Raw genomic sequence first — 26,264 nt, forward strand, 5'->3', positions numbered from 1 at the left:
TCTATATTATTTAGTCTTTTCATTTGGTTCTCACGTGATATGTGTATATATTCTCATTGTATCTTTCAGCCTCAAACATGTGGATGTTTTCTTGGTTTTGTGCCATTTTCGTTATTTTGGTTATTACTAGTATGGACGCAGTAGCCAAGACCACACCATATACCAAATTCACGAAGAAATCTGAGGGAAAAGAGATGCCAAAGGGCCCAAAGCCATCCAGTGGCCTACCTCCAGAAGAAGGAGCCCCCTTCAGAGAAGCGGCTGAAAGGGCAGAGCCAACCCCTGACCCCTTAGTCCTTGATTCTGCCTTTGATGCTGCCACTCTCTTCCCCTCCGAAAACCTCACTCTTGACACTGCTGATTTCTTCTTGAATTGCTGTGATTGTTGTTCATCTGGACCAGGGCAAAAGGGAGAACTGGGACAGACTGGAAAGCCAGGTATTTGAAAATACATGAAGCCATATATTTCCCACTTGTACAAACTTAGAGTTGAGAGGTGGTGGATTGGTGGTGGAATTGCCCGAGGGTTTCTACACCATCATGCCAGTGGGACAAGCCTAGGTGTAACATTGTGACAAATGCAATGGGTTCTGTTGCCCAGTGTGATAAACAGAGCCACACGTGCAGGTATTAATATTAAAATGAAATGAGATTAAAATTTCAGTTCTTCAGTCACACTGGCTCCATTTCAAGTGCTCAGCAGCCACAAGTGGCTGAAGGGCAGCACAGATTCAGAGCATTTCCATTTGTTGCAGAAGGTTCTATTGGATGGTGCTGGTCAGAGCAGAGACTGAGCCTCCCAACAGTAGACTGGTATGTAGTTCTTCCAATTATGCAGTCATCTCATTAGTGGCTGATGTGAAAAGGTGAAGTGAAAGTTCTGTGGTCTAGTGAGGATGTGTACTGACTGATGGATTTTTGGAGTGCTATTTGTGGTTAGGATTAGCAACTGAACACCTGTGAGGTGGAGAATAAAGGCAGGATTCAGTGCGCTTCTCATTGAAATTCTGAGGCAGCACTGTCTCCTTGCCCAATAGTCTTCATTGAATGTCATGGTTAAATATTTCAAAATTTTGAAATGTCTTTAATGCATACAGTACAAATATACTCTCACTTTTATTGTACTACGTTTCAGTTTTCCAATGTCCTACAGTGGTAAATTCAAGGTAAAAGTGAGACCAGAACGTCAATTTCAAATCCACTATTCCCTGACAGAATTACATATAAATATTTGTTGTGTCTGGCCTGAAAGATTTAAAGTCATAAAATCAGAAATTCCACATCTCATTAAATTTTTTGTTCATTTAATCCTGTTGCAGGTACCTTTTGGGAAATGTGATCGGTGTTTATGCAGAGGTGAAATTGAGGGGAAAGGGAGTGGGGTAGGAGTCTGGGGTCCCGAAATTTCAGAGTTGCCACAACATTACTGGTGACCTAATGAGACTGAGGAAATTATATTATTTACCAGGGTTTCTCTCAGTATCAAGTCTGGCTGGAAAGCTCCTTGGGAAAAATGGGAGGTCAAGTAAACACAGTTGGTTGCTAAACTGTTTTCTAAGACTGTAACATCCAGGGCTTTTGTCTTACACTGATGGATTTAGCTAGGCTGTTCTCAGAGCTGAGACTCCAAATACCCAGGACATATATTCTAAAGGTGTGCCACGTTATTGGACTGCCTGGGGCATGCATATATCTTAGTCTGATTAGCTCTGCCATAGACAGACTGCTTGAGAGTTCAGAAGGTCAAGCTGTCGTGGTCCTACCCTGGGGAAACTTCATTAGCACTCCAATCGTCAGTTTCTGAAACAGTAAAATGGGATAAGAATAATGGCAGCTTCATGGAGTCGTCAAGAGAACTGAATGAGGTCATATATACAAGGTCTCAGTGTGATGCCTAGAATAGAACACATGCTCAATAAACCGTGTTTATTTTTCTGGTTAGCTGTAGTAGGAGTCTTTTCTTATCCTGTGCAATATTCTGAACCTGATAGGATCCTGTTTTTGAGATTCATAGATATTTGTTCTAGCTTTACCAGTGTTTCAAAAACATTGTTTTCTTGTATTATTTATTTGTTTAATTGAAGCATAGATGATTTGCAGTGTTGTGTTAGATTCTGGTATATAGCAAAGTGATTCAGTTTATATATATATATATATATATATATATATATATGAAAAGAAAAAAGTGAAGGTGTTAGTCACTCAGTCCTATCCAACTCTTTGCAATCCTCTGGTCTGTAACCTACCAGGATCCTCCATCCATAGAATTTTCCAGGCAAGAATACCGGAGTGGGTTGCCATTCCCCTCAGGGGATCTTCCCAACCCAGGGATTGACCCTGGGTCTCCTGCATTGCATGCAGATTCTTTACCATCCAAGCCACTAGAGAAGCCCATATATACATATTCTTTTTCATATTTTTTCCATTACGGTTTATTACAGCATATTGAATATAGTTTCCTGTGCTATACAGTAGGACCTTGTTGTTTATTTACTTTATATATACTAGTTTGTATCTGCTAATTCCAAACTCTTAATTTATCCTTCCCTCATTCCCTTCCCTCTTTGGTAACCATGATTTTGTCAAAAACATTGTACTAATGTGCAATGTTTAATGTTGTATAAAAATAACATTAAACAAACTTGAAAATGAAAATAAACCTGCTCAAACCCAACTATTTATTTTTTTCATTATCTGTTAGTTCTCGGTCACATGAACACACATACATTACATATATCACATTTGTATCGTCTACTGTGATATAAGTAATAACTGTAGTCTTTAAAAAGTCATGAGCCTAATTTTACAGTTTCTGAATGAAAGTATTTTGAAGTATACAGCTGTATCTAATACCTTGCAAAGGTAAAATTCCATTTGAAAATTTTATCTTCAGCTTCTTTCATTAATTCAGTTATGATAATAGCTACCTGTCACTGTTTCTATTGTTTCCCCATCTATTTGCCATGAAGTGATGGGACTGGATGCCATGATCTTAGTTTTTTGAATGTTGAGTTTTAAGCCAGATTTTCACTCTCCTCTTTCACTTTCATCAAGAGGTTCTTTAGTTCCTCTTCACTTTCTGCCATAAGGGTGGTGTTATTTGCATATCTGAGATTATTGATATTTCTCCTGGCAAACTTGATTCCAGCTTGTGCTTCATCCAGGCCCGCATTTAGCATAATGTACTCTGCATATAAGTTAAATAAGCAGGCTGACAATATACACCTTAATGTACTTCTTTCCCAGTTTGGAACCAGTCTGTTCCATGTCTGGTTCTAACTGTTGCTTCTTGACCTGCATACAGATTCCTCAGGAGGCAGGTAAGGTGGTCTGGTCTTCCCATCTCTTTAAGAATTTTCCAGTTTGTTGTGATACACACAGTCAAAGGCTTTACATAGTAAATGAAGCAGAAGTAGATGTTCTTCTGGAATTCTCTTGCTTTTTTCTATGATCCAATGGATGTTGACAATTTGATCTCTGGTTCCTCTGCCTTTTCTAAATCCAGCTTGAACATCTGGAAGTTCTTGGTTCACATACAGTTGAAGCCTAGCTTGGAAAATTTTCAGCATTACTTTACTAGCATATGAGATGAGTGCAATTGTGCAGTAGTTTGAACAAGTCTTTGGCACTGCCCTTCTTGGGATTGGAATGACAACTGACCTTTTCCAGTCCTGTAGCCACTGCTGAGTTTTCCAAATTTGCTGGCATTCTGAGTGCAGCACTTTAACAGCATCATCTTTTAGGACTTGAAATAGCTTAGCTGGAATTCCATCACCTCCAGTAGCTTTGTTCATAGTGGTGCTTCCTAAGGCCCAATTGACTTTGCACTCCAAGATGTCTTGGCTCCCAAATCACTGCAGATGGTCACTGCAGCCATGAAATTAAAAGATGCTTGCTCCTTGGAAGAAAAGCTATGACAAACCTAGACAGCATATTAAAAAGCAGAGACATTACTTGGTCAACAAAGGTCCATATAGTCAAAACTCTGGTTTTCCAGTAGCTACGTATGGATGTGAGAGTTGGACCATAGAGAAGGTAGAGCACCGAAGAACTGATGCTTTTGAAATGTGGTACCGGAGAAGACTCTTGAAAGTCCCTTGGACTGCAAGGAGATCAAACCAGTCAATCTTAAAGGAAATCAATCCTGAATATTCATTGGAAGGACTGATGATGAAGCTGAAACTCCAGTACTTTGACCACCTGATGTGAAGAACTGACTCATTGGAAAAGACCCTGATGCTGGGAAAGATTGAAGGCAGGAGGAGAAGTGGACAGCAGAGGATGAGATGGTTGGATGGCATCACTGATTCAATGGACATGAGTTTGAGTAAGCTCCGAGAGTTGGTGAAGGACAGGGAAGCCTTGCATGCTGCAGTCCATGGGTCACAAAGTGTCAGACATGACTGAGCTACCTACTGGGTGCAAGAACTGTTAAGCATGTTATTGTTTCTCATCTTTGTTGAAAATGTTTCAAATATTATTACATGTCAGTGGATGATTTAATTGCATTTCAGAGAGTTTTATGTAATTCTAGACGTTATGTAACCTGAGAGTGTTGAACCTGGAATCAGACTCCATTTTTGCAGCTTCCAGCCCCAGCTGTTCAATTAAGTCTAGCCTTCTGGTATTTACACTAAACTAACCATGATGTCAGTCTCACCTAGGTGGAAGAGTAGCCCCAGTACCCCTGTGCCCTTGCGGACAGTTGCTTTGTACTCCCTGTGCCAACCTGGACACTGCCCTTTATCATTTCCCTAATGACCACATTAGGCCTTTGGGTGTCATGAAGAAAGGGGTCATTGCACAGTGACTAACTGACCTTGCTTGCTTCTGCCCCACCCCCCCATTTGTTCTCCATTACTTTCCTTTCTGCTCTTCCTGCTTTTCTAGACAGAGGAGCTTAACCACCACTTAAGTGTGCCTTCAGCCTTAACCTCAATTGCAAGCAATTTATTAGAGTGCTTCATCCAAACAAATACAATGTTCTTTCAAAGAGGAAATTCAACAGATTGAATTTAATTTTCTGCATTCTATTAGCATTAATTATAATAATTAAGATGAAAGATTACAATTTAATTGAGTGCACTTACCTATAGGGTTAACTTTCAAAGAAACTGGCCACAAATTATTCCAGTCAGAGGTTGCAAAACAGTTCCTGTGCTTAAACAAGGCTGGGGTTGCAGGAAGGATAACTGTCTTTGGCCTGGGTCTCTGTGTGGCCCAGGTAAGTGGAAGCGATCCAGACTGCTGAGACAAGCAAGGAACTAGTGACGTTATGAACTTTGCACCATCTGCCCCTTGGCCTTCTTTACCCTGATCTCTAGGTCTGTTCATGGTCTTTTCCAATGCTGATTTTCCTGAAATACTTTTTTTTTTTTTTGGTCTTGGAAAATTCTAATTTGTTTATTGGGTCTTAGCTTAATGCCCCCCCCTTTTTTTTCCAGAATGTCTACTCTGATCCCATAAGTTAGTTTACTATTTTTTTAACCACAATCTACAATAGGAACTTCTTCTTTTCTTCACATTGCTAACAGCAGTGTAGCCATTTGTATTTATTTGTGTGGCTATTTGCTCATGTTTCTCTTTTATGGGCTCTCAGCTCCATGGGGGAAAAGAGGCTGCTGGAATGTTGATGGCTGATTGCTGACACCTAGCAGGATGCTTGGTGTGTAGGACTCTGCAGTGGTTCCTGAGTTAGTGCATAAGAGAAGGAATGGGAAAACCCACAGCGCTAGGTATTCTGGTTTTACTTCTTATTTGAAAGTGCAGTCCACATGAGCTTAAGAGTCAGATAATATTTTGTTCCTGTTGTTTGATATAGTACTGCTTCTCTGAATCATTTGATCACTGCCATGAATTCAGTGACAAGTACTAATGGGCTCAATTTATCTATTCAGGTAGTGCAAAATTGCAAATCAGACAAAAATATTGTCCTTAGAACTCTGTAATAGTTTATTCTCACCCAGATCTTATCATTAGGACCCTGACAGTCATTGGCCTCAATAAAGTGACTTCTTTTTTTGAACTAGTGAATTTCAAAAGAGAATTTTCCTGCCCTGATGGTTTTTAAATCTTATTTCCAGGTTTTAAGGGAGAGGCTGGTGATATAGGGATCCCAGGGTCACCAGGAATTGTTGGACCCCAAGGTCCAAAAGGCCAGAAAGGAGAGAAAGGTAGGTGATTATATTCATTTCATGTTGAAACTCAAGAGATGTTCTGCATCATTTTTAAGAAGAGCAGCTTGCTAAGTAAATACAAGCTTCTTGCAGGTGGATCAAGTTTTTAAAATGTAAAAACTTGGTAAGACATACTGTGAGTTACATTTGATATTAAAATGTTAACTTTATAAACAGCAATTGAGAATTTTAAACTTGCCTGGTAATCTCTCTCTTTCACAACACACATACACACACACGCATGCACACACACATCTTTTCTATTTCTCATAGTCCACCTGGCTGACCCAGTGACTGGGAGCCACAGGGCATACAGACTTTGGGGAAGTGTACTTTTCTTTTTGTTTTAATTTGCCAACACCTTGCAGTTTGCAGGATCTTAATTCACTGACCAGGGATCAAACGCGTGCCGTCTGCAGTGGAACACAGAGCCCTAACCACTGGACTGTCAGAGAATTCAAGGAGATCTTTTCCTATATATTCCCATTTGAGTTCTTCTTTATGATGCAAATTAACTTCCTACTAGATAAAACTAATCAGACCAGGCAATCCTCTAGAACATTCCATTTAGACAAATGGCCTACCTGCTAAGAAAAATATGACATATCCTTTAGCTCACTCTCAAATCAGAGGTGGTATCAATGGTGGGAAGAAAACTGAATTAAAATAGAAGACATCAGGCTAATTGCAGTGACCTTGGACCCATCACTTTACCTCATCTGGATACTGAGGGGACTAGACTAGATATTTCTTTATACTCTGTTTAAAGAAGATTTGTTGTTTTGTGTGCTTTACTAGATCTTTTCCAGCTCAGAAATTCTATAATTCCACAGATTTATCAGCAAAGAGGGTGTCCTGCCCTGGGAAATCCCTGGGTCTGTAAGTTCTTTGAGGTATTGAGGGAAGGTTACAGATTCACTGGGACATTTAGAAATTCCTCAGGGAATACCACCAGCCTGTAGAAATACCATCTATCCATCAAGGTAAATGTCTTAGCCTCAGTATCACATGTCAAAAAATCTAATATCATCTATACATCACCTTCTGCATGGCTCAGGAACTGCCTAACTCATTTCTGGTAGAACATTCAGTGAAGTAATTACTCAAAAAAGATGCTAAGGTAAGAGAGAGCCACTTCACACTTGTCAGTTAGGCGATTTTCGTTCTCGGAAACATTTAATCCTTCTGTGGCTGAATTATGTTAGCAGAAAGCCCTGTGAAATAAAGATGAGTGATGAACTTCCCCAGTGATTCATACATTTTGGAAGTTAGACTTCTGCAAGTAGAAGAAAAAAACAGGGAAGTATTGTAAAATAAAGTTCTTAAGAATATGCTTTGATGAAGGATCAAAAGTAGAAATTCATTTAGCCAGTCTGTAAAGTGACAACTGTACTTTCCCTTTACTTCCACTCAACTTGGACTCATGGTTAAGACTTACAGTGAAAAAAGTAAATGAGTAGAATGACTGCATTTTGGATAATCATTATCTGACTGAGTAAGTTCATTGTAAGTCATTAAACTCTTTAAATGAACTCGAGAATCAGAATAACTGTGCAGTGAAGGTCAGGATATGAATATTGACAAAGACTGGGAATAGAATTATTCCTTCACTTCCATTCATAGTTACGTTCCCTTGGAAGGTATACAGACATTTTCATGATAGCCTATGGGTTAATTTCCAAAATTTAAATTTCATGTGGAATGATAATGGAGGAGCCAGATACTTAGAAAACTCTGCTGACTGGCTTATGGTGGTGGTGGTGGTGGGGTGGATTTCTCAGCTAGTCTTATGAAATTTGGCTGAGTCTCTTCTCATGACTTTTAATTTGGTTTAGGGTTTCTTTTTCCCTGGTGAAAATGAAACAAAATATGTTGGTTATATCATAAATAATATGGCTGGCAAATTGATGCCAACCAATATTATATACAATCATGTTTGACTCTGTACAAATTTCTAAACTTTTTCATGACTAAGTTTCTTCTGTGATAAAAGTGTTAACAAAAATATCTGCTCTATCTTTCTTGATGGGAAATGCTACAGACTTTTGGAAATGAAAAACATCCCAGGTGATGAAATGTGCTTTGTTATGTGAGTTTCCCCGTTATATCAGAGACTGTTTTATTATCAAATAAATGTTAATATTATATTTAAAAAGTTGAAATGTAAAAATTATGTGGTGCAAAGTAAATGGTCAATGAGAGTTATTTATTGTTATTAGTATTATTTTTGCTATTATTATTTACAATTAAAATAAATCTAGAGTGGCTGTACTGTAATAAGGTTGGCCTTTGGCCAGGTCCAGTATAAAAGTTCATTTTGTGGTAATACATCAGATATCTAAAACCCCAGATATTTTAATTTTTTTCAAACATGAATTTTCAGTTTTAAATTTGCCCAAAAAGCGTATGAAAAACATCCAAACAAAATGAAAATCAGCTTTTCCCTGATGCTCTATGTATGTCAAGGACAATATTTTTTTCCTAAGTGGGTTTTTACTATGAATAATTTTAGCTGATTGCAAAATGTTGTACTCTGTGTCAGCTTATACAGTGCATGGCACTATTTCTCAGGCATTGTGAGGAATATAAAAAGAGGACTTTTTAGCTGTCATTCAAAATTCATAATAGGAAGCACACAAACACAGACGTATATAATGTAAAGCAGAATATCATGAGTTTTGTATGAGATCTGAAAAACTACAAGAATGCTGAGGCAAAAGCTGAACTCTGTCTGAAGAGATTTGGCGCTACCTCCAAATCCTTTAAATGGCTTACCGTCAATTGGAATAAAATGTTCCTAATGATGCTCAATGAATTCTTTTCCCATGTTGTCTTTACCTTTACACATTTTGATAAAGGAAACAATCAAATGTGACACAGGTATGAAATGGATGTTAGTTATATCATGGTTAATATAGCTGGAAAAAAGCTAATCTTGGTATCATTTTAGGACTCAAGGGAGAACGTGGGGACCAAGGAGCAAGTGGAGTTCCAGGATACCCAGGAAAGCCTGGAGAACCAGGTAGCTTATCAGTATATCTATTGTATGCGGTCACATGTGCGGTATAGCCTGTTTGTATTTAAAGTTATCAAGGAAGTCAAAGGGAAATATAAATTATTAATAATCTTCTAATAAGTCAGTGTACTGATTGGTGGAATGTCACCAGCAGTAGTTTAGGAGTCTGGAGGTGGTAGAAGTATCTGAGCTCCGCTTCTCTCTCTAGCTGTCCTTGGGGAAAAGATCCCTCAATCTTTCCGGTTTGAAGTTCTTTCCCTGGAAGATTCTGGGTTTTGATGGGCAATGTGGAGACGTATGCGAATAGCTGGATTGGGCCAAAATGCAAAGTGTATAGAACACAATGGGCAACTATAGTTCTAATACTCTTCCTCATCTTAACAGTCAATACACAATATCTAAATATAAGCTATTGCTTTTCAGTAATGTTAGCTCTTCCCCTTATGAGAGAGTAGCTTTATTTGAATGGCTCAGTGTAATAGTCTCCTACATGCCACCTTTGCTCAGGGGAGAACCAGATTTCCAGTTCCAGTTAGGAGGTTTTGTTTCCTTTTGTGAGCTCTCTGATAATAGCCTCAGCTGGTAAAGAACCTGCCTGCCAATGTAGGAGATGCAAGAGACGGAGGTTTGATCTCTGGGTCAGGAAGATCCCCTGGAGAAGGAAATGGCATCCCAGTCTAGTATTCTTGCCTGGGAAATCCCATGGACAGAGGAGCCTGGAGGGTTACAGTCCACGGGGCAGCAAAAAGTCAGACACAGACTGAGACACGTGCACTGATAATAGCATCCTGGTCATACCCTGTGTGAGACTTAACCATGATTTACATTTTCCATTTCAGGTGGAATTGGTCCTAAGGGGGACACAGGAAACATTGGCCCAACAGGAGTGAAAGGACAAAAAGGCTCGAAGGGAGACACGTGTGCCAATGGTACCAAAGGAGATAAAGGAGACAGAGGGCCTATAGGAGCACCCGGCTTGAATGGAGAGCCTGGCGCCAAGGGAGAGAAGGGCGAGGTGGGGGACAAGGGCTACTGTGGAGATTCCGAGGAGAGGGGCGGAAAGGGAGAAAAAGGTGAGGAGGGCATGAAAGGAGAGAAAGGCAGCAAAGGAGATATTGGAATGGAAGGGAAAAGCGGCTCAGATGGCCTGCCTGGGGTGCCAGGTGATCCAGGAGTCAAAGGAGAAAAGGGAGAGTTGGGTCCTCCTGGTCCTGTGGGACCTGTGGGACCCAAGGGCGAGCTGGGGAGCAAAGGGGTCAGGGGGTCGATCGGGAAGAAGGGCTCTCGGGGCCTCAAGGGCTCCAAGGGGGAGGGGGCCAGAGTCCCACGGTCGGCTTTCAGTGCTGCTTTATCCAAGCCCTTCCCTCCTCCCAATGCCCCTATCAAGTTTGACAAGGTTCTCTATGATGACCAAGGGGATTATAGCCCTGTCACTGGGAAATTTAACTGTAGTGTTCCTGGGGCCTATGTTTTCTCCTACCACATCACCGTGAGGGGCCGACCTGCTCGGATCAGCCTAGTGGCCTGGAACAGGAAGCAGTTCAAGTCCAGAGAGACGCTCTATGGTCATGAAATAGACCAGACCTCTCTCCTCATCATCCTGAAATTAAGAGCAGGGGACCAAGTCTGGCTGGAAGTTTCAAAGGATTGGAACGGGGTGTATGTCAGTGCTGAGGATGACAGCATTTTTACTGGGTTTCTTTTGTACCCAGATGAAAACCCTGGCATTTCACCATAATCTTATGCCTTCAACACTGTAGTTTGAGTTTAGTAGAAGTCAAGTAACATTGGATAATGCTGTTGGAAAAAATAACCTTCATTATTTCTATGATTATAAAAATAATACGGAAAAATTAAGAAAAAATGATATCACTTAGGTTGAATAATTCCCATTTTAAGACATCACCTTTAAGAATATTTACATGTATTTGAGAGCATGTATCTATTAATTTTGTAGCTAGGTTTTTTTCATTTTAGCATTATAATGACATTTCTTATGTCCCTTAAATAATAATATCTGTATATAAAAATTTGAAAATTTGCAATAAATATATTCTTACTAAATATTTTCTATATTGCTTAAAAATGTATATAACTCTTTTCTGTGTGAATATGAGGCTAACAGCTGACATACAGTGGGCAGATATTTCTCAAAAATTTCTAATTCTGTTGGGAGGATTGCCTTCCAATGGAATGGAACTGCTGCTGCTGCTGCTGCTGCTGCTGCTAAGTCGCGTCAGTTGTGTCCGACTCTGTGCGACCCCATAGAAGGCAGCCCACCCAGCTCTTCCGTCCCTGGAATTCTCCAGCCAAGAACACTGGAGTGGGTTTCCATTTCCTTCTCCAATGCATGAGGGTGAAAAGTGAAAATGAAGTTGCTTAGTCATGTCCGACTCTTCGCGACCCTGTGGACTGCAGCCTACCAGGCTCCTTCATCCATGGGAGTTTCCAGGCAAGAGTACTGGAGCGGGTGCCATCGCCTTCTCCAGAATGGAACCAGTCCCATGTTAGTTTAATTCAGGGTGAAAACACAGAAAGAATAGTAAAGACTAGCTAAAGTATCTTTAAAATTAACCACTATGTAAGCATTTGCTCATAAAAAACCTGTATTATATGGACTTGTGTGTTGGGTAAAAGGCGAAAAGAAAGCTGATAAAGATATTTCTTCATCACAGCAAAGATCCAACCATTCATCTACTTATTGTACTTAGAAGAATTGAATGCCCCCCCCAAAGATTCCAGAGGAAAATTAAATCATTATTGATCTAAAATTTAATCCCTTTCTTTATGGAAGAACATTTAATTTGGATAAATTCTTTGGCTTCATTATCATCTCTAAAATAATTAATTCTGGTTATTCAGTAATAACACTGCTGGAACAGGTGAGTATTGGGAATTCATTTGCAATGTAAATATTTAATACTGTGAATGTATAATAACTTAGTAGCCTCATTTTCTTTAAAGAAGTGAATTTATTGACTCTAAATTGAATTTGGTTTAATGAAGGCATATAGTTATACAGATTTTCAAATCTTGGTGGTCAGATCAGGGACTGGGTGATGGGGGATTTTCTGGCCTGGCTTTGCCAGATAAACTCTGAAAAACATAATTCATTTTTGATAAGTGTTTCCCAAACTATGTTCAGAGAAAAACCATTACTGGAAGTTGTTATTATGAGCTACTGCAAAGAATGGATTCTGTGTCAAACAAATGTTGAAAATGCTATATTCTGTCTCCCTCTTAAAGGTTCATAAAGCATGTGAGTGTAGTCCCTGACATTCCCACAGAGAAGAAATTTGTCTAACTTTGCTTTATCCAATGATCCTATACTTACTTTGAATACAGAATTCATCAAGCAACATCCTGTGGAACAGCATTCTGTTAAGATGCCAATTTTCGAAATACTGCATTAGTTTCTCATCCAAAGATTACCCAGCAGGCTGGGATAAAATTTACTCTCAAGAGTTTGCCCTTCCTTCAGCAAATTCTTCTCTATTTAGATTGTAATATTGCTTTAATTGTGGCTTTGCTTGTATTTGTCAGAGAAAGGGTAAGTGATTAAAATAGTGATACTTGTACTTAGAATTTTCTTTTCCAATTTGAGGATGGGATAGTGAAGAGATTCCAGGAACTTACAGTTTTGTCTCTCTGTATGCTCTTATAATAAAGCTGGTGGATGTGATTGAATTCCAGTAGAACAATTCAAAACCTTAAAGGATGATGGCATCAAGGTGTTGCATTCAATATGTCAGCAAATCTGGAAGACCCAACAGTGGCCACAGGACTGGAAAAGGTCAATCCTCATCCCAATTCCCAAGAAGGGTAGTACTAAAGAATGTGCTAACCATCGGACATTTGCACTCATTTCCCACGCTAGTAAGGTTCATGCTTAAAATCTTGCATGCCAAGATTCAGCATTAGGTGAACCAAGAACTTCTAGATGTCCAAGCTGGATTTAGAAAAGGAAGAGGAACCAGAGATCAAATTGCTAACATTCGCTGGATCATAGAGAAAGCTAGGGAATTCCAGAAAAAACATCTACCTCTGTTTCATCAACTATGCCAAAGCCTTTGACTGTGTGGATCATAATAAACTGTGGAAAGCTCTTAAAGAGATGGGAATACCAGACCATCTTACCTGTTTCCTGAGAAACCTGTATGCGGGTCAAGAAGCAACAGTTAGAACACTGTATGGAACAACTGATTGGTTCAATATTGAACAACTATGACAGGGCTGCCATCCTGTTTGTTTAATCTATACACTGATGAGATCATGAGAAATGCCAGGCTGGATGAGTTATAAGCTGGAATCAAGATAAGTGGGAGAAACATCAATAACCTCAGATATGCAGATGGTACCACTCTAATGGCAGAAAGCGAAGAGGAACTAACCAGCCTCTTGATGAGGGCAAAGGAGGAGACTGAAAGAGCCAGCTTAAAACTAAATATTAAAAACCTAAGATCATGGCATCCAGCCCCATTACTCCATGGCAAATAGAGGGGGAAAATGTGGAAGTAGTGACAAATTTTCTCCTTTGGGCCCTATAATCACTGCAAGATGGTGACTGCAGCCATGAAACCAGAAAAAATTTGCTTCTTGGCAGGAAAGCTAGATGGTGTGCTGAAAAACAGAGACATTACTCTGCCGACAAAAGTCCATATAGTCAAGGCTGTGGTCTTCCCGGTGGCCACGTGCAGTTGTGAGAGCTGGACCACAAAGAAGATGGAGCACTGAAGAATTGATGCCTTCAAACTGTGGTGCTGGAGAAGACTCCTGAGAGTCCCTTGGACAGCAAGGAGATCAAACTAGTCAATCTTAAGGGAAATAAACCCTGAATACTCGATGGAAGGACTGATGCTGAAGTTGAAACTCCAGTATTTTGGTCATTTGATGTGAAGAGCTGACTCATTGGAAAAGTCCCTGATGCTGGAAAAGATCACGGGCTGAAGGAGAAGAGGACATCAGAGAATAAGATGGCTCGATGGCATCACCAATGCAATGGACATGAACTTAGGCATACTTTGGGAATGGTGATGGACAGAGAGGTCTGGCATGCTGCAGTCCGTGGGTTTGCAAACAGTCGGACAGAACTGGGTGACTGAACAACAACAATGTGCTCTTATAGATATTTTTAAATTTATGCTGTCTCCATTTTTGGGTTGGAGGGACTTGGTGAGGCTGAGAGCCAACTAGCTGAGGAAGATGGAAGAGGAACCACATCAAAGGATGTGATGTAAAAGGCAGCTAGGAAGAGGGCCAGTAAGAGAGCAACAGTTCACATTGGAGGCTTTATGATATCCAGTCATGTCTTGCATGTGTGTTTGTGATAGACATTTTATAGGAAGTCTGAAGTTAAGAGTTTGGGGTTAAGATCCAGGATTGGTGGTTAGTTACGAACTCTCCCCAGGGCATCCCAGCTCTTAGCCTTAGGGATAGCTTTGGAAGGTGGCTTCTAGGTTCTTTATGCCACTCTCTGCTACAAGAGTGGAGAAGTGGCACAACAGTGTCCCTTTCTTTCAACTATACCATGTCTCTCATTCTGTCAGAAGCACAAAAACAGAGTGAATCTCCCCAGAGTATTAAACCACTGAGAATTAAACTGCATCTCTGGCTTAACATGACAGAACAAGCTTCTGAAAGTCTCCCCAAGCTGCCCTCCCACATCCTGATGTAACTCACATAATGACAAGTTTTCTGGAGTTGAACAGGCCAAAAAACTTGTGTCATGTGATTTTTCCCTTTCACACTTAAATCCAATCTGTCAGGAAATCCTTTTGGTGATTTCTTCAGGAAGTATCCAGAATTTGATGACTTCTCATATCTCCTTTGCCATTACTCTGATCAAAGCACCATCATTTATGACCTTGATTTTCTTTTTTATTGCAATAACCTCCAAATTGTTTCCCTAAAACACAAGGGGTTCAGGGCCAAAATAAAAATTGTACCGAACATAATAAATATCTAAATATTTAAATTTTATGAGTTAATCTAACAAAGTTATTTAAAATATGTTCTATCCTCCTACTTTAATGTATAATCTTATGTTGAAAAAGTAAAAAACAACAAATGGTTTTTATTTGACTAACAGTAAGCAAAACATCACAGATGATTGAATTACTATTGTGTGTGTCTGTGTGTTGTATTAGTGGGAATGTGTTATTTGGATGAGTATAGAAAGAGTTTACCTCATGAATTACTATATATCTATTCTATAGATGTTTTGGGCTTCTCTGGTGGCTCAGATGGTAAAGCATCTTACTGCAATGCAGTAGACCCAGGTTCAATCCCTGGATTGGGAAGATCCCCTGGAGAAGGGAATGGTAATCCACTCCAGTATTCCTGCCTGGAAAATCCCATGGACAGAAGAGCTTGGTGAGCTACAGTCCATGGAGTCACAAAGAATTGGATATGATTGAGTGACTAACACTTTCTCTTTCATAGATGTCATTTTTTAAAACTTTATTCCAGTAAAATATATGCTTTCATTATTAAGATTTACACATAGTTGATGTTCTATTGACAGTTTTATCAAATTAGACCACTCTTGTTGAATCATTGCATTTTATAGATTCAGTTCAGTTCTGTTCAGTCGCTCGGTCATGTCCAACTCTTTCCGACCCCATGGACTGCAGCATGCCAGGCTTCCCTGTCCATCACCAACTCCCAGAGCTTGCTCAAACTCATGTCCATCAAGTTGGTGATGCCATCTAGCCATCTCATCCTCTGTTGTCACTTTCTCCTCCCACCTGCAATCTTTCCCAGCATCAGGGTCTTTTCCAATGAGTCAGTTCTTCACATCAGGTGGCCGAAGTATTGTGGTTTCAGCTTCAGCATCAGTCCTTCTGATGAATATTCAGGACTGATTTCCTTTAGGATGGATTGGTTGGATCTCCTTGCAGTCCAAGGGACTCTCAAGAGTCTTCTCCAACACCACAGTTCAAAAGCATCAATTCTTTGGTGCTCAGCTTTCTTTATAGTCCAACTCTCACATCCACACACAGCTACTTGAAAAACAATAGCTTTGCCTAGACGGAACTTTGTCGGCAAAGTAATGTCTCTGCTTTTTAACATGCTGTCTATGTTGGTCATAGCTTTTTTCCCAAGGAGCAAGCGTCTTTTAATCATGGCTGCAGTCACCATCTGCAGTTATTTTTGAGCCCCCCCAAAATAGTCACTGTTGCCATTGTTTCCCCATCTATTTGCCATGAAGTGATGGGACCAGGTGCCATGATCTTAGTTTTCTGAATATTGAGTTTTAAGCCAACTATTTCACTCTTCTCTTTCACTTTCATCAAGAGGCTCTCTAGTTCTTCTTTGCTTTCTGCCATAAGGGTGATGTCACCTGCATATCTGAGGTTATTGATATTTCTCCCGGCAATCTTGATTCCAGCTTGTGCTTCATCCAGCCCAGCGTTTCTTATGATGTACTCTGCATATAAGTTAAATAAGCAGGGTGACAATATACAGCCTTGATGGACTCCTTTTCCTATTTGGAAGCAGTCTGTTGTTCCATGTCCGGTTCTAACTGCTGCTTCTTGGCCTGCATACAGATTTCTCAGGAGGCAGGTCAGGTGGTCTAGTCTTCCCATATCTTTAAGAATTTTCCATAGTTTTTTGTGATCCCCACAGTCAAAGGCTGTGGTGTAGTCAAAGTAGATGTTTTTCAGAAACTCTCTTGCTTTTCCAATGATCCAGCGGATGCAGGCAATTTGTTCTCTGGTTCCTCTGCCTTTTCTAAATCCAGCTTGAACATCTGGAAATTCATGGTTCATGCACTGTTGAAGCCTGGCTTGGAGAATTTTACACAGAAAAACTATGCAAAAAAGATCTTCATGACCCATATAATCATGATGGTGTGATCACCCACCTAGAGCCAGACATCATGGAATGCGAAGTCAAGTGGGTCTTAGGTAGCATCACTACAAACAAAGCTAGTGGAGGTGATGGAATTCCAGTTAAGCTATTTCAAATCTTAAAAGATGATGCTGTTAAAGCGCTGCACTCAATATGCCAGCAAATTTGGAAAACTCAGCAATGGCCACAGGACTGGAAAAGGTCAGTTTTCATTCCAATCCCAAAGAAGGGAAATGCCAAAGAATGTTCAAACTACTGCATAATTGCACTCATCTTACACGTTAGCAAAGTATTGCTCAAAATTTTATAGATTAATTAAAAAAATTAATTTCAATTCAGTTAGGAGAAACTTTGCTCAGTTGAACTAGCAATAAGGTTTGGAAATGAATCACAGCTTCTACATGTCATGTTCAAGTACTGTAATTGAGGTCGCAGATGATACATTAACACTGTAGTAAACAATATTTCAAAATATTTAAATTTCATCCTGTAAACTATGATCATTTACATTGCCATTTTCATCATCTCTTTAAACATCATTCTAGAATCTAGCTCTAGTATGAATTTTGTTTGGACCTACAAACAATAAATACAAATTTAGAGAGAAATGAATTGTTCAGTTATTTTAGCCATTAACTATGCAACTGTTCGGAGAAGGCAATGGCACCCCACTCCAGTACTCTTGCCTGGAAAATCCCACGGACGGAGGAGCCTGGTAGGCTGCAGTCATGGGGTCGCGAAGAGTCGGACACGACTGAGCGGCTTCACTTTCACTTTTCACTTTCATGCATTGGAGAAGGAAATGGCAACCCACTCCGGTGTTCTTGCCTGGAGAATCTCAGGGGTGGGGGAGCCTGGTGGGCTGCCGTCTATGGGGTCGCACAGAGTCGGACACGACTGAAGCGACTTAGCAGCAGCAGCAGCAGTAGCAGCATGCAACTGTTGCAAGCCCTGGCCATTTGTAAATATCTCAAGAATGATGAACTGGAACACAAAGGGAAGCAAGGAAATGGATGCTCAGCACAACTTAGACATAATACGTTATTATCTATGGTATTTATGCTCTCCAAGAGTAAGATAGTAAGTGATTTTGAATTGCAGTCCCACACCCTGCTGCTCTTCCTTGTTTTACTTTTCTCCACTACCTCTAATACGTTATATATTTCAGATACTGATTGTGTTTATTTTCTGTCTTCCCAGTAGAAAGTAAGTTCCAGGAGACCACGGGTTTTTGTCCATTTATTGCCCTCTCCGCAGCGTCAGCACATTAAACAAGTGTTCAGGGAATAAAAGCTGATGGGGCCCAAGCTTATATAGTGGTTATAAATGGCTCCACAAGGTGGCGCTCACATATTATCTTGCTTTTGGTTTTCCAACTTCATTTAAAACAATGACAAACTACTAGTCTGTTGCAAAGTAAATAAAATGGTGACTTAGATTTCATAATGAAGAAAGTGGCTTTGTGAAATATCATGTTTTATGTTTCATAGTGATTCAAAGATCTACACATTTTCCCTCTCTGGGGACAGGGGACTAGTGGGCAGTTCCATGACGTTGCTATGAGGAGTTTAGGACCATAGAAGGGGAAGATGTTTCCTGTTGCTGGATATGCTTCTCCTTCTGAGTGGGGTCTGATCTATTTTTATCTCACCCCAGCCCCAAATGGATCATCGAGTCCTGGGAATTACTATCTTCTGTAGCTGTGAACCCACCTATAAAATTGTTTTTAAACGAGGCAAGAAGACTCTTAGTCTTTAAGATTTAAGGATGTTGTAAGACTTGGAAGAAGGAATTAGAGAGAAGGAAAAATTGAGCGCAACTCAGTGGGGAGTGGGGCAGACAGGAGAGAGAGACTTTGGAAATCATGGAGTCATAGAAACTTTTATTTCCTAGGTCCCAACAGTGTGCTTTACATGTCTAAAATGCCATACGTGATAGATCATGTGAGCAGACTGAAGCTTGGGGCTATTAGGCAATGTGCCAGAGGACACCCTTCTGGCAGGTGGTGGAGTAAGGAACCCACACTGTTTTCAAAAAAAAAAAGAAAACAATTTATTGAAGTATAGTTGATTTACAGTGTTTGTTAATTTCTGCTGTATAGCAAAGTGTTTCAGTTATACATGTATATCCTTTTTCATTATGTTTTATCACAGGATATTGAACATAGTTCCCTGTACTATGTTTTCTATTTATCTATCTTATATATAAAATTTTTAGGCCTCCCTGGTGGCTCAGATGGTAAAGAATCTGCCTGCAATGCAGGAGACCTAGGTTCAATCCCTGGGTTAAGAAGATCCCCTGGAGAAGGGCATGGCAACCTGCATCAGTATTCTTGCCTAGAGAATTCCATGGACAGAGGAGCCTGGTGGGCTACAGTCTATGGGGTCTCAAAGGAAAAATCAGACATGATTGAGCAACTAACATTTTCTTTCACTTATGTAAAACTTTGCTTCTGCTAACCCCACACTCCCAACCCTTCCTTACCCCACCCCTCTCCCCCTTGGTAGTACAAATCTGTTCTCTATGTCTGTGAGTGTGTTTCTGTTTCATGGATACCATGAACCCACACTCTTAACCAATAGAGCAAAGCAGAGTTTACTAAAAAGCTTGACTGTTAAAACCTGGTATTGAAATAATAGGGAAAAGGATGGTAGTAGCCCAGTTTCTCAAGGCTATCACCCCAAGGGAAAGGGCATGAAAAGGGGACAAGGATTCACTCAAGAGGAACAAGAGTAGGTCTTCTGTGAAACTGCAGCTGGAGCCGATGGGGTTTACTGATAGTGGAATCTGTAGTTGGGTGCTCTGTTCAGCTTAGTATATAATCCATGTGAATTTGATGGGAAAATTTAGTAGAAGTACTTGATTGCTCTAGGAACTAGAATTAAAGTGTATTTATTGTTGGTTGAAGTATAAGATTTATATTGATTCTAAAAGAGATGACATGAAAAGTTTGCATGTTCAGGGTTCCTTCCCTCTAAGGTAGGAAATTCATGGAAGTCATCGCTCCTGTCTTGAGATTGTGGATGGAGCTGAGAAAGCAGAAGACTCCTTCTTTTCCTCTCTTTGTAGTCATGCATTGCCTTAGGGTTACTGTCTGCCAGACACTGTGTTTGGTACTGAGGATAAGTCATTGAGGGGGGAAAAACCCCCTCTGTCTTCATAGAGCTTATAGAGAAAAATAATTTAAAAAATATATAAGCTATTAACCATATATTATGTCAGATGGTGATAAATGGCATGGATAGAAATATGGTAGGAAGAAGGATTGGGAGTATTAGTGTAGGGTTGGGGCTGGTGAGAGGGACTCATCTTAATTTTTGAGTTGTTGTTGTTATTTAGTCCCTAAGTCATGTTCAACTCTTTTGTGACCGCATGGACTGTAGCCCACAAGGCTCCTCTGTCCATGGGATTTCCCAGGCAGAAATATGGGAGTGGGTTGCCATTTCCTTCACTAGGGGATCTTCCCAACTCAGGGATCAAACCCATGTCTCCTGCACTGCAGGCAGATTCTTTACCACTGAGCCACCTGGGGATCTATCTTATTTATTTACTCTATAAAATTAATTTTTATTGGAGTATAGTTGCTTTACAATGTTGTATTAGTTTCTGCTGTACGGCAAAGTGAATCAGCTACACATATACATTATTTCCCCTCTTCTTTGGATTTCCTTCTCATTTAGGTCACCATAGAACATCGAATAGAATTCCTTGTACTATATGAGAAGTATTCAAAATAGTGTTCAGAAAAGGCTTCATTGAGTTGTAATATTTGAGCCAAGATAAGAAGCAGGCAAAAGAGCAAATGGTGTGAGTGTGATTAAGCAGAGGGAACACAAGGATAAAACCCCTCAGGTAGGGGCTTGCCTGGTGAGGAGACCAGTGGAACTGCAGAAAGTGGAGGATGAGGTCAGAGAGGCAATGGGGCCACAAGTTGTGTAGGAGTTGGGAGCTATGGTAAAGACTAGACTTTTACTCGAGTGTAAAAGTGAGTGTGGCTCACAAGGAGGTCCACTACCCAGACCTTCTTCAGGGAAAGTCTAGGCACCCCACTGAGGGTCTGTGCTCCTTCAGGGTCTGCTTGGCTGCAGAGTGGCCTCTTTTGAGGTTATACCCTTCCTGGGGTGGCCTCATCCTGGTAAGCAAGCAGGGTGAGCGAACAAAGGTCCCGCTGCCTCAGCTCTTGGTGATCACCTGAACGGGCTATATGTGCTCCAGACTCTCTGCTGCCTGACTGGGGCTTTGTCAGGCTTTCCTCACACTTCAGCTCTGCCCTGTCCAGGTCTGCCTTCTTTCCCTTCCCTTCACAGGAGTTGATTCCTGAGAAACATCTTGCACCTCAACTTCTCTCTGAATATCTGCTTCTGGAAACCCAACCTGTGACCATGAGATGGAAAATGTGAGAGACAGTGATAAAGGTAGAGTTTTGTGGACTGTTGTTCACTCTGCACTCACTCACATGCACATCCCCCTCCCCACCCCGCCTCCCTCACCCTACCTCCCGACACGCACACTGTGTTCTGAGCCAGGGCTGAAAGAACTGATTAGGTAATTTAATAATGTTGTCGGAACACTACTGGCAGCTTTGAGTATGACATTTAGGTCCAAGGACCCCCTGTTGTTTGACTGTGGTGATTAAGTGCTTGGACTCAAGAGCAGAAGGCACTGGGTTAGAGTTTCATTTACTAGCCATGACCTTGGACATGATGCTTAGTCTATCTGTGTCTCAGTTTCCTCATCCATGAACTGAGATGTTGGTGTTAGAAATGAGTTCATATTTGCAAAACTCTTAGAACTGTGTCTGGCACATAGTAAATGCTAGGCAGATGTTTGTCAGATATGAAATCCGGCTCTATTCGAGTCAAATGTGAGAGGGTGCCAAAATTTCACATGTGCTTCAGACACCTTTAGGATTAGGTACATGTTTGGGGTTGGTCCGTGTTTTCCAGCTGATGGTGGGGACAGGGACTGATTTGGCTCAGGGTAGTGTCAGAGGTGACAGCATTGGTGGAATTGGAGCTATACATTTAGTCAAGGTCTTTTCATAGAATATGTGAGTTATTAAAAAATACAAAAAGTGTTTTATAAAGCATACATAAAAATAAAGCATTGCCCCTCTGAAATAAGACTGAGACTCACCCTTTCCTCCAAATCACTATTAACAGAGTTAATATATCAAAGTATATGAATCCACCTTCGTATTGAGGCACCAAGCACCACTGTCCTGAGCTATCTATACACCTGAACAAGTCACTGAAGGAGGGCCCAACAAAAGATGGATGTTTTACTGATTTGAAAGGTAATGACAGTGACAAATGAGACCTCCCAGGGGACCATAGCAAGGGTTAGCAGCAGGAAATTGCATCGGCTCAGTGATTAAGGCAACATCAGCAGTCAGAAGACAGCAGGGCAGGTGGCCTTGGTCTTGCTGCTGCCTCATCTGATCTGTCATGCAGGGTGATGAGTCTGAGATGTGTCTGCTGGGCCCACAAACACGATCCTCCCCTGCTTCCCTTTTTTCTTGAGGATAAATGAGCAACAAGAAATTTGGAACATCCAGATTATTCAATGTCAGAGCTATTGCCAAAGCAGCACGCCCACTCTCCTTGGATGTTGAACGCAAGTTAAAATTGCTTCTGGCAAAAGGTTTTGTGAAGGTCTTATCCATTCATTTTAATTTAAGCAAAATTAATGAGCACCTACTATGTACCAGGCACTGGGCTTGATGCCAGGGATACGAAGATGAATGAGATAATTTCTTGTCTTCAAGGAAGTCACAGTCGAATGGAAGAAGCAACTAACTAAAGACAATGGTTGTTTCATCTTTTTTTGTCTCAGGGATGACCAAGAACCTAAATGCCATAGCTGTTATTAACTATTACATGAGAACTGGAGAAAACACTTAATCGCACAAGTTGGCTGATTGATGTTCTTATTTAACTACCCCACAGAGTCCTAGGTAAGCAATTTATTTCAAAAGGTTCAGTCTCAGCAGGAGAAAAATGTTAAACAAAAAAATCCAAGAACACCATTTTCACATTTGGGTGTTACCATATGGGACCCTAAGACTTGTTTCTAAGCTCTCAGATTGACAAGCAAGAGTGGGCTAAAGAATTCTATGGGGAAATCAGAAGTTGAACTGGCAAAGTCAAGACCAAAGGAGGCAGAAACATTCACCCAGGCTTGGAAAGGATCTCCATAGTCACCTTACCAACTCCTCATCAGGGAAGACAATGAGAAGCCTGGATTCTGTAACTCAAAGTTTGTGACCCAAGGACCCAAAGATCACAACATTCACATTGCAACCAAATGCTTCTGATTTGAAAAAGGAAAAAAAAATTGGTATATGATACACCTGCAGAAAAGTACAGATAGGTTGAATGGATAGCTTAGCGGCTTTAAACAGATGGTGATTGCCATGAAATCACCACCATGTCGTGATATGGAAATTTCCAGGACCTGGAAATCTTCCTTATGCCCACTTCCAGTCAAATCACCCCATCCCACAAACGTGAGCATAACTCTAATATCTATTACATAGATTCACTTTGCATGTTGTTAAACTTCATATGAGACTTGTACTAAAGGTTTCTGCTTAGACACAGTATAAGTCATTCTTTCAAATTCCATTTGCAAAAAAAGTCTTCTGAACAAACCCATAATTGACTGAGAAGTATAGTCTTCCCACAGAGTAAGGGTGGGAGAAGGGAGCATGATTGTTTGCTGATCAATACAAGCTACCATGATGTATGTATACATGTAGTTATGTACTTTTTTTTCAAATAAAATACCATCTACAGATAAACTGAAACTGCTCTCAGAGGTGTTGTGATCAGAAGCTATTAGAAAATACTACAGTTCAAAGGAAATGTTCTAAGATTTTTTTCATGCTATATTCAGTTCAGTTCAGTTCAGTCGCTCAGTCGTGTCCGACTCTTTGCAACCCCATGAACTGCAGCATGCCAGGCCTCCCTGTCCATCACCAACTCCCGGAGTTTACCCAAACCCATGTCCATCGAGTCGGTGATGCCATCCAGCCATCTCATCCTCTGTCATCCCCTTCTCCTCCTGCCCTCAATATTTCCCGGCATTAGGGTCTTTTCCAATGAGTCAACTCTTCGCATGAAGTGGCCAAAGTATTGGAGTTTCAGCTTCAACATCAGTCCTTCCAATGAACACCCAGGACTGATCTCCTTTAGGATGGACTGGTTGGATCTTCTTGCAGTCCAAGGGACTCTCAAGAGTCTTCTCCAACACCACAGTTCAAAAGCATCAATTCTGCGGCACTCAGCTTTCTTCACCGTCCAACTCTCACATCCATACATGACTACTGGAAAAACCATAGCCTTGACTAGACAGACCTTTGTTGGCAAAGTAATGTCTGCTTTTTAATATGCTGTCTAGGTTGGTCATAACCTTCCTTCCAAGGAGGAAGTGTCTTTTAATTTCATGGCTGCAATCACCATCAGCAGTGATTTTGGAGCCCAAAAAAATAAAGTCTGACACTGTTTCCACTGAGAAAAGTTGATATTAGAAGAAGTAGCATTGTTATGATCTGAAATACTTGACTAGGAGTAAGATTGCTGTGGGGAAAAAATTCAAATTCAGGCTATAGTTGCTCACACGCTCAGTCGCTTAGGCTTGTCCAACTCTTTGCGACCCCACGGACTGTAGACTGTCAGGCTCCTCTGTCCATGGGATTTCCCAGGCAAGTGTATTGGAATAGATCACCATTTCCTACTCCACAGGCTGTAATAATTTGGACGTACTCATTAATAAGAAATATTTGAGCATTTATTTATTTAGAACTGATGTGATAATAATACTCAACCAGGCAGAGTTAGAGTGACCCAGTCTGAGTGACTGAACTGAACTGAATAGGTCCTTAAGGGATTCCCAGGTGGCTCAGTTGTAAAGAATCTGCCTGCCAATGAAGTGGGATAAACATGTTTCATTCCTGGGTTGGGGAGATCCCTTGGAGGAGGAAATGGCAACCCACTTCAAGATTCATGTCTGGAGAATCCCACGGACAGAGGAGCTGGCGAGATATAGTGTATGGGGCCGCAAAGAGTTGGACATGACTGTAACTGGGCACATACCCATGCATAGGTCCTTAAACATAGGAACACATATTTTAGGGGGCAGGTTAGAATGGACTGAGGGAGATGGTGAGTGTTTCATTGTGTAGATTAAGCTACATATAATTGCAATGTTATCAACATTAACTGTGTCATTGACACAGTCTATATGTTTTGTTTAGTTGAAGAAAATGACACAACCGATTTCCCCCTGCAAAATCAGGAGGCATATTGTCATGATTTCCATTCTAACAAGTAACAGAAGTAGTCATTTTCCCTGTATGTGTGGAAAAAGCATAAGTTAGTCCTTGCAATGGGACAGTAAATATGGCTCTAGCTGAGTTATGAATTTATGAGTTAAACTTGGTTATAGTATATGGATTAAAACTTAGAATAGCTTAAATGCAGTGTATTTTGTATGGATATTTAAGTGATTTTAGGGCATTACGTAGCATGATGAAAACATCACATTTTCCATCCCTTGTACTTTTAAGCTTTATGCTATTAGGTGTTGTTCTTAGTGTGCAGTCATGATGATCTGAGATTATTATTTATACTTCAGCAGCTTCACTGAACACTACTTGCAACGGAGACATTGAGCAATTTTAATTGACTTAGAGATTACAACGAACCTCTCTAATTAAGATGTATCACTGTACCACACGTAGAGAGAACTGCAATTCAGCACAAGGCAGCCCATCCTGTCAGGGGCATCAAATTAGTTCTGTTTTTAAATAGAGATGACATAAAACATTCCTGTAGAAAACCAAGAATTTGCTGAGGGAATAGAGTAAAAAGTTCCATCTTACATCTAAAGAGAGAAATTAAAACCCTCATTAATTATTGTGAGATTACTGTGCTGGGTCTGCTTCTCTCCTTCCCTCCTTTTGTCTGTATTTTGGCCATCATAGTAGTTAGATTCCTTTCAGCTGCAACTAATGGGAAACCTAATTCAACTGATAGGTAACTGTGGTTGAGAGGCAGCATGGTCTCCAGCCATGAGAAGACCAGGAGCTTGTCCTGTTTCTCTGCTCTTCTCTTGGTTCTTTTCTCTGCATTGTCTTTATCGTCAGGCTAGCTTCTCCCCTTGTGTTAATATGATTGCCAGCAATATCCAGGGAGGCGTGGTTCCTTGGTCATGTC

At 40.6% G+C, this 26,264-nt stretch overlaps 1 protein-coding gene across 2 annotated transcripts in view; it reads left to right on the forward strand.

Annotated features, from left to right (window-relative positions):
• The window catches only part of OTOL1 (otolin 1), a 96,428-nt gene extending 85,172 nt beyond the window's left edge, over positions 1-11,256 (forward strand). For both annotated transcript variants that reach the window (XM_081570735.1, XM_081570736.1), the window contains 4 exons: positions 70-438; positions 6,084-6,173; positions 9,127-9,198; positions 10,032-11,256. In XM_081570735.1, the coding sequence (XP_081426861.1) occupies positions 70-438; positions 6,084-6,173; positions 9,127-9,198; positions 10,032-10,930 (1,430 nt within the window). In that variant the 3' untranslated portion in view covers positions 10,931-11,256. The remainder of the gene's footprint in view (positions 1-69; positions 439-6,083; positions 6,174-9,126; positions 9,199-10,031) is intronic.
• The last annotated feature ends 15,008 nt before the right edge of the window (positions 11,257-26,264 follow it).

Source organism: Giraffa tippelskirchi, chromosome 2 (genome assembly GCF_054371585.1).
Source record: "Giraffa tippelskirchi isolate mGirTip1 chromosome 2, T2T-mGirTip1v1.2.pri, whole genome shotgun sequence".
Classification (NCBI taxonomy): Eukaryota; Metazoa; Chordata; class Mammalia; order Artiodactyla; family Giraffidae; genus Giraffa; species Giraffa tippelskirchi.